Here is a 9,715-nt window from a genome sequence, read left to right as displayed (position 1 = left end):
ATACAGTATGGATCTGGCTTTTTTAAAAGTGGTTTAATCAAGATCAAATGTATTTCTTCCTTGGGCTTTTTTTTTTAAAGTTTAAATTTCTATTTCTAAGCCTGCTCTATCAAAGAATGTCTTTTTTGTAATTATGAAATTCAGGCATCAGCATCAACATAACTTGCATTTTGACAACACATGTTCCTTTAGAGCAAGAAATGGAATTACTTGCAATGGGCAAAATACTTCTAAATTTTGGTTATTTGACTAAGCTCTGTAGTAGCTGTTTCAATTGGCATTAAACCTCAGTAAAATGGATGTTCTTACAAAGAATTTAAAGCCACACCATCTTTATACTAAAAGAATAAAGATTTTTATTAAGCATTGTAAGTTGCATTCAATAGCCTTCAGATACACCACACCACAACCCATCTACAATCAGTCAAACCCAACAGCAGTTCATTCTTGCACAATCCATGAGTTAGGGCAAAACTCCCTTCAACTTACAGTAAGATCCTACTCAGGTCTTGCGGGCAGGGATTGGGGAATTACATCTCATTTCTGATCACTAATGTGTGATGAAGAGCATCAGGAGAATTATATGAAAACGAATAAGAAGTGATTCTGATTTCAAAGTACATTGTTTGGAAACATTAACAAAAACATCAAAATGATATAAGTATACCTGCTTCTACTAAATTCTTGATGGGAAAGTTCTCAAGAACAAGCAATTTGTTTCCTGCTACAGAAGGGGGGGTTGTTTTTTTTTTTTGTTTTTTCTTTTAAAGATCAAAGGGATTTTTTTTTTCACAGAATTTCATATTTTGCTAATATGAAGGCATAAAACAGCAACAAAGAACAATAATGCATACAGCAGTGAATACACCAGGGTAATGTTGATATTTGAAACAGCTAGATAATTTGGGGGGTTTTAGAATAAATGCAACAGAGGTCAATAATCACAAAATTTTAAGGTTAGAGCAAGATCAGTCAATGACTAAACAGAGTTAACATCTTTTATAGGACTATTACTGATTATTAGCATTTTTGTTTTGCAAATGGGCACATACTGGTAAGAATGGAAGAAAGGACAATAACATGCATAATATTAACTACACACTTTAAAAATTATGAACCATGCAGAAGTTTAGCTCAAGTAAGTAGCACTATGGTCTACATCCGATTCAAAACCACATAGTTCATTGATCACAGATGCATGGTATTAAGTCACGAAAAGTTTCAGAACACATTGTGTTGATTTTGAAAGGTCATTTGCATCTTCTATGATTTCAACTTTATCTCCATTTAACTTGCTTGTAAAGTATGTATGATGTACTGTATATTTAAAATCAGCAGAACGGCAATATTACTCTATAATTTTTTGTTCTGATAGTTGCACTTTTTTTCTTAACACAAAAGAACCACATCAACAGTGATGAATTTTAAGTAAGAAAGAAAAACTGTGGTTGTGCCTTATTTCTTTCATAATCATAAAATCAAAGCCTTAGACAAAGCTTTCTTGTGAACAGTAATGCAAAATCAAAGATAATGGCATACATATGGTGCCAAATGCTAAAAATGATATTTTAAGCTATATATACTTAAAGACTGCCAAAATTTGTTTTCTTTATAGTTCAAGAAACACAACTATAGGCTTTTGTCATTAACCAGTTTAAACTTTGTGTGTACTTCATTTTAAGTGTGGGAGTCAAATGCTCTTCATTTTCCTTCTCTCTTTTTGTTTTATTGTAGCATTTTGACTACAACTGGTTAAAACTAAAAATGTGTTGTTTAAATCTCTGATATCAAAGAGGGATCCGAATTTCCAAAGTCCTCATTTTTCTCTTACGGAAAGGAAAAAATGTACATAACTGTAGGCTCTCTTTCTCTCCAGATATTCCTAAATCCTTACCCTTCCAGCATCCTTCACCCTCTATAAAAAATAAGTTTACTCTTCTTTCTTTAAGACAGCTGCCTCCAGAGCATCAGCTCTACGGCAAGCACTGTCTGTACTTAGTGCATTTAAGTGAGGATTTGTATTGCACGTCTTAGAGTCATTGTTCAAGGCACTTTCCGAGTGGCTGGGGGCCCTGGTGTCGCCCGCGCTCCCGTTCATCTGGGGAGCCGGCTTCTCCTCAGCCACCGCTCCGTTTTCAGCCAGGGACCCGTCTGAAGACATAGCGGAGGATTTAGATTCCCCGGATCTCGACTTCAGTTCTTTGGCCACTTCTTCTGCTGAAGCAGCATAGGGAGGCTTGCCCTATTAAAAATGAAAGACAGCAAGCAATAAGGCAGTGTTTGATAAACAGTGGGAGAGAGGAGACACCAACTGAGGCCTGGTGACTCACTGCAGATTCAAGAACAGAATGCAGTGAATGTGTGGCTGTGTCCCTCACTGTACGTACTCTCTACCCTATGGATATTATACCCTACAATATACTCTATGCACTCTATTATATACTCTATATATTCTCTATACAGTTGACCCTGGATCAACATGGATTTGAACTGCCCAAGTCCACCATTCTATGGATTTTTTTTCAGTCGATACGTACTATAGCCCTAAATGAATCTGCAAATGCAGAACTGTGGATATGGAAGAAGGCTAACTATAAAGTTCTGTGTGGATTTTTGACTGCATGTTGTCAAGGGTCAACTTCATAGTCCATATACACTCTATAATACATATATATTCTATATTCTATGCTCTATATCTGGTCTATTCATTCTGTTACGTACTCTATCCACTCTGCAGTCTATATACAGAGTAGAACTGGAGGTACCTATCACCCTTGCTTTTAGAGACACCCTCTTGTACACCAGGGGTTATCATGTTTCCTATCTGGGCTCATTTTCACACAGTGTCTTCTCATTTTAGTTTTGAATCCTGCAGTTCGGAAATACTCATGTAAACTTTTCTAAACGTCAATACTTCTGTCATTCTCTAGGAACCTTGAGGAAAGTAATTACTATAAAAATACAGGAGGGCCAAAAGGGAAGAAAAAGAATACTGACAATTTCAAGTAGGCGCTTTCAAATCTCAAAGCCCTCACTCTCTTAAGGAAAAAGTCCACTTCCCAGACTAAACACATACTTGGTGCAGCATTGCCAGTGGTGATGGAGCAGTGCCCTCACAGATGCCTGCTACAGGAAACGCTCCGTGGGGCCTGCTCATTAGGGGACCGCCCTATAGTTATGAAGGATGCAGGGAGACTAAGAAGGAAAGACAGCCTGTAGCTGTTTGGAAACAGACACTCTCTCTCTACAGCAAATTCTTCCATAAGCCCAGACCACTGCAAAGAGTCGCCCACCACTATAAGCACCATGAGCAGGGGGCAGCACTGCCTCTTGTCCCACTGACATAGCCTCCCAGAACTGCCCCATCAGGATGGCAAGAACAGAGACAGTGGGGCCAGCGACTCAGTAAACAAGGTGCCAGTTATCATCCGTCCTTCTCAAGGGGCAAGGGTACTACTTTCACTTAAAATGAGCAAGAGGAAGTACCACGGTGAAGCCACACATTACACCAATAAAAGATGGAACAGCATCCCCAAGGACAATGAAATACGTCAGAATGGCACGCCAGTAAATGATTAAGACTTCTTCCTCTGATTTTAAAACAGGCTATGACAGGACAGGATGAACAGGAACACATATTAACCCAGGAAAAGCCATCAAGGGAGGTGAAAATCTTAGGGAAGAATTAAAAATAAAAGAAAAAATAATTCCAGAAAGGAACACTAAACTAAAAGAAACACCACTAAATAAACATCATATAAAACCTGAAGGCTAAAGAAGAAAAATTTTAAAATCAGAGACAAAGAAAGGGAAATGTGGGTCAAACTCACAATGAGAGCCCATTTTACACCCACGAGGATGGCTAAACTCAGTAACAGAGAGTAGCAAGGGTTGCCATGGACGTATATAGTATTGGAATCTTCATACGTTGCTAATAGGAATGGAAAATGCAGTCACTTCGAAAATTTTGTGGCTCCTCAAATGCTTAAACACAGAGTTACCATATGACCAAGAAATTCACTTTTACATATATACTCAAGAGAACTGAAAATGTGTCCATACAAAAACTTGCACACAAAGACTACAATTAACAGTGTTCTATTATATATTTAAACGTTGCTGAGAATATCTTAAAAGATACATTCCCATCACAAGAAAATGAAATCTGTAATTATGTGCAGTGATGGATGTTTACTAGACTTACTCTGGTGATCATTTTGTAAATACAAGTATCAAATCATTATGTTGTATAAATGACACTGATATAATATTGTGTCAATTATATCTCATTAAAACTTGGGGGGGAAACACAAAATATATGTGTTCTGTATATATGTGTTCATAGGACTTAGCAGCAGCAGCAGCAACATTATTCATAATAGCAAAAAAGTGGAAACAATCTAAACGTCCATCAACTGATGAACAAGTAAACAAAATGTAGTATTATGTAGACAGTGGCACATCACTCGCAGTAATAAAGAATAAGTCCTGGTCTGGGGCACAGCAGGTGCATTTACATGGTATGTACAGAGGGCAAGTCCAGACAGAAGCAGATCATCAGAGTCTACGAGGGTGGGGTGTGACTGCTCATCAGTAAAGCTTCTTTTGGGGTTTCTTTTGGGGTGATAAATGTTCTGGAATTAGTGGTGATTGCTGTATGATCTTGAGAATACACTGAATTGTACACTTTAAACAGATGAACTACATTAGTATATGAGTCACATCTTGAGACAAAAAGGAATCCAGAGTATGCCAAACACTGAAGACAGAGCACCAGAGATGAAAAGAGACCAAAGCAAAAGAACTGAAATGAAAAACAACTAATTCAAGAAAATTTTCTGGGGGGAAAAAAAAAAAAAAAGAAATTGTGCTTGGAAACAAAGTATTGCATACTGAGTGCAATGACCCAAGAATGATCAGCACTAAACTTCAGCAAAAAAAAAAAAAAAGAAGGGGTTTGTGGCAGGGGTGGGGTGGGGGGAGAAAACAATTTAGGCTTTTAGGTCAAAACAGCAAATGACTTCAAAGGGAAAGACAACTCAATTATTATTCATCTTTATTAGTCATGAGGCAAAGCTTTATGACAGAAGAAAATCATATAACATGTGTAAAAGTCTCTTGAGAAGATGTGAACCAATATTTCTAATTACTGGGAAAATAAACTACTTTCAAATTAAATACTGTTTTCCTAAGTCCTCCCTAGGAACTCACTAAAGAAAAGAGCCTCAGAGGGACAAAATGGAACAGCAGCCTCAAGGTTTATGGGGCACAGGACATAAAGTTATCTACAGACCCTGGATAAATGTAGCTGAAAGGATAATGTACCTTGAACAATGTAGACAGTAGTAGCATAGCTACTTTTTAAAATGTGAGAATGGTGGGGGGAAATAGGGGAAGCATATACCAACACTTTAATTGTTTTCTGTGATTGTGCTGGTGATGGACGTATTAGCTATTCCTCAAGGTAAGAGAAACCCAAGTAAGATGGTAGGCACTGAGAGAGGGAACCGGAGGGCAGACAGATTGAAACCACAATCACAGACAACTAGCCAATCTGATCACATGGACCACAGCCTTGTCTAACTCAGTGAAACTAAGCCATGCCATGTGGGGCCACCCAAAACGGACGGGTCATGGTGGAGAGGTCTGACAGAATGTGGTCCACTGGAGAAGGGAATGGCAAACCACTTCAGTATTCTTGCCTTGAGAACCCCACGAACAGTATGAAACGGCAAAAAGATAGGACACTGAAAGATGAACTCCCCAGGTCAGTAGGTGCCCAATATGCTACTAGAGATCAGTGGAGAATTAACTCCAGAAAGAACCAAGGGATGGAGCCAAAGGATTGAGGGCAGGAGGAGAAGGGGATGACGGAGAATGAGTTGGTTGGATGGCATCGCCAACTTCATGGACATGGGTCTGGGTGGACTCCAGGAGTTGGTGATGGACAGGGAGGCCTGGCATGCTGCAGTTCATGAGGTCGCAAAGAGTCAGACACGACTGAGTGACTGAACTGAACTGAACTGAACAGACTGTGTATACAATGTGGGATGAAATAAATGATGAGTTATGGGATGTTCTAATTCAATCATTCTCTGGGTTCTTAGGAACCAAGATTCTCAGGAGGGAAGAAAGGACATACTGACATAAATAGTAAACATTAAGTCAAATTCCTAAAATTCTGAATTTGAATTAGAAGAGTCAATTTAATTGGGGTGGGCGGGAACAGCAGATTACATGTATATATGTTTCCATGTGCATTGTACATGAGTGTGCATGGGTACACCTTTCCCCTCGAGATCTGTTCATAGGAAAAGCCCAGAAATGGTGATTTGGTCTAGAAGAAAGAACATACAGATGTAACAGAGATGAGACTACATAAAAGTCTTATAGTCTTCAGTTTAAACTGGAAACATCAGTGTGAATTCAAGAGACTCCTACCTTTAAAAAATATAATAAAAAGCATATCATTTGTGTGTGTGTTTATATATATAAAGAAATAGGACTGTGTGTGTCTGTGCACACAGAACACTAGGAACTGTGATTGACATTGTGGCCGCTTATGTCCATCAGGGAGTGCTCTTAACTGTGGTCTTGAAATGCCGCTTCTCACTAAAGAAACCATGAAACAAAGAGAAATGACTGTCACTGGTGTGCTGGGCTGGGTGATACACCAGACAGGAAGTTACTGAAGACTAGAGGTCACAGCAAAGGGTCCCAGTGGCCAAGGACAGGTGAGTTGAGCTACAGAACCATGTGTTGAGCTATACCTTTCCTGAAGGTCTGTAACACTGAGGCACCAGATGGAAAGCGATGGGAAGCATCTCTTTATAAAAATACCCCAATAAAGAAAAACAAATGATGGAATGAGAGTATCTTCATTTTGCAATCTGCAGCATATGAACGGATCAACAGGTTCTGACACATAAAAAAAGATAAGCAGACAGGAAAGCACAGGAGCCCACTGCAGTCTTGCCACAGGGACAAACCAAAGTACAACGAAGCATCCAGATCCAGCTACTCTTGGGCAAGAAAGGTCAGAGTCACACAAGGAACAGCACCGTGAGTGTGCACTCAGCAAAAGCCAGGATCCTGAAGCTGAAATAGCCTGAGTTGTCCTTCAGTTGATAAATGAAGGAAAAAGGGAGGAAGGGAAACCTGTTGATTCAGAGAGACTTAGAAGACATAGCAAACTAAAAAAAACTTATACAATTCATCAAGTGTCTAGGAAGGCACATATGAGCGATAAAAAACCAGAAAGTGACAAGGGAGAAATAACAGAGTGTAAAACTCCAGGGTTGTGGTTATGTTGTGCAGAGGGAGGCAGGAGGTTAGTGTTGTGACTGGGCCTGTGAGGCGCTCAGAAAGAGCTGGGAAAATACTATTCATCACATAGGTGATGGCTACACGGCTATTTGCCTTATATCTCATTAAACTACATTTTGATATATGTGTGTGTGGTTTTTCGGTATCTAGGTTTTATAATGAAAATAAAAGTGCTTAAGCAATACAGAGATACATATTTCCCACTACTAGCTCAGGAAAGGCCCTTGTACCCACCAAGGATGATCGTAATGAAAAACCAGAGGCATTTTATAAGATAAGCTCCAGGCTAGAGAAGTAAGAAAGAAGTTCTCCTCCTTCTCATAAACCTGCTGAGAGACTGAGAGTACCTCTGGCTCAAAAGAGCATTTTGATGAAGGGTGAGGACGGTCAGGGTGGGACTACAGGGAAGCCGGAATGAGCTGAGGACCTCCCCCTTGCTGGATGCTGCACAGCTAACGGGGGCTGCCTGGACCTGTTTTCAGGCAAGAGACTGTTTCTGTACTTGACTTATTTGATGTATTTCATCAAAAGGAAGCTATCAAGATGCTAAGATCACCTGGCAAAGGCAGTAGTTTTATTTTCTCTTGGCCAATTATTTCCAAATAAGGACTATTAATTAATAAATGAGTCACATAAGGGTACTCCTCTTAATGTTTACAAGGATGCTATGAGAAAAAAATTGTGTACTTTGATTAAAGCCATAATTCAATAAATGAGACAACGTAATACAGTGTTAAGGTTGATAAAACATCATTCTCAAGGGCAAATTAATCAGAATCCAGGTCCTAAAATGGAGTATCCAGAGTAGAAGAAAGTTCTAGCTCTTTCATGAAGACAGACATGTGACTTTATTTTCTCATGAGCTGATCCTTTATGGAAGAACTAGTCAAGATGGTGGAGGAGGGGAAAAAAAAAAAAAAACCACTGTTCTAGCATTTACAAAGTCACAACTTCTTTTTAAATCCTAAATGTGATTTACCTAAATAATATAGATAGCATTAACAGCTTCTGGATTATTCTCAGCTAAATTCCCAGGGACAGCACACGAACACACGCTCACACTCTTTACCCCAAACGATGCTAAAACAGTCTGGGCTTGCGGGAAAGTGGGTTTGAAAACCACCACGTGCCACTATTGGGTCAGAAGCCTTCCAGCGGGCCCCTCTCTGGTCAGGGGCCCTGAAACACTGGCCGGAGCAGAGCAGGCGCCCAGCAGTGAACTGGCCACTAGCACTACGTGGTGCTATTACCTGAATCGCACCCTGGTTTTTATAGCCTCTGCCATAGTACCTTCCACCTCTTCCAAATGTTCGGATCACTGGAGTGGAAATAACGCCTCTTGGACGCCTAAAACACATAAAAGAGGACAAAAGCAAACAGACTTGTATCTGTTCAAGGTAACATTTAAAATAATATCGAATGGATTTAAAGGTGTCTAGTCTATGGTATGGAGAAGGCAATGGCACCCCACTCCAGTACTCTTGCCTGGAAAATCCCATGGACGAAGGAGCCTGGTGGGCTGCAGTCCATGGGGTTGCAAAGAGTCGGACACAACTGAGCAACTTCACTTTCACTTTTCACTGTCATGCATTGGAGAAGGAAATGGCAACCTACTCCAGTGTTCTTGCCTGGAGAATCCCAGGGACGGGGGAGCCTGGTGGGCTGCCGTCTATGGGGTCGCACAGAGTCGGACACGACTGAAGCGACTTAGCAGCAGCAGCAGCAGTCTGTGCTATAGGAAGCACAGACTTTAATTTCTGGATAATTATTTAACAATGGTTTAAATAATTACATAATGTTGTATATAATGGAATCCTACATAACCACTAAGAATATATTTAATAACATAAAGATGTTACCAGTAAGCATATAATTAAAGTAACAGGTAAAAGGTTGGTTTTATTTACACAAATACATTTTCATTGTTTCGAACTCACCCTCTTGCTGGTCCTCCAACAGAAACTACCTGCAGGGGGAAAGGCCCACGGCCTCCTCGGCCCCGTCTGCTCCCAGCCCAGTGGCCAACCACGGTGCCAGCTATTTCTAGCTTCCCTCCCTGAGAAGGTATAGGTTGGATTCCTGCACAGAAGTAGATGAAAAAAATCTTGACAATCACAGAAACAGCAAAGAGAAAAAAGCAAGCAATTTCTTTTCAAATGTGGTTTCTACTTCATATGAAGCCCTTTCTCTTCCTTTGTAAAGACTTCTTGTTTATTAAGTGAACTACCTTTGCACAAAGGTTTTAATTGATTTTAATGATTTTAAGTTGTCATTAAAAATATATCTGAAAGTAAGACAACCGCATTGGAAGAAATCACAACTGAAATTAAGTTATGGCTGAAAAATGAGTACCGCTATTAGGCAGAAACAGATCCAATAAAGTACTGGG

The 9,715-nt window shown here is 39.8% G+C and overlaps 1 protein-coding gene across 2 annotated transcripts in view; it reads right to left on the bottom strand.

Moving 5' to 3' along the window:
- Positions 1-381: 381 nt before the first annotated feature.
- Positions 382-9,715, bottom strand: part of FAM120A (family with sequence similarity 120 member A) — a 117,057-nt gene continuing 107,723 nt past the window's right edge. For both annotated transcript variants that reach the window (XM_068973747.1, XM_068973746.1), the window contains 3 exons: positions 9,264-9,405; positions 8,577-8,673; positions 382-2,242 (listed from right to left, as the gene is read on the bottom strand). In XM_068973747.1, the coding sequence (XP_068829848.1) occupies positions 1,931-2,242; positions 8,577-8,673; positions 9,264-9,405 (551 nt within the window). In that variant the 3' untranslated portion in view covers positions 382-1,930. The remainder of the gene's footprint in view (positions 2,243-8,576; positions 8,674-9,263; positions 9,406-9,715) is intronic.

This window comes from Capricornis sumatraensis, chromosome 6, assembly GCF_032405125.1.
Source record: "Capricornis sumatraensis isolate serow.1 chromosome 6, serow.2, whole genome shotgun sequence".
NCBI lineage: Eukaryota > Metazoa > Chordata > Mammalia > Artiodactyla > Bovidae > Capricornis > Capricornis sumatraensis.
Note: the sequence above shows the minus strand (reverse complement) of the source record. Positions and strands in the feature narration are given on the sequence as shown.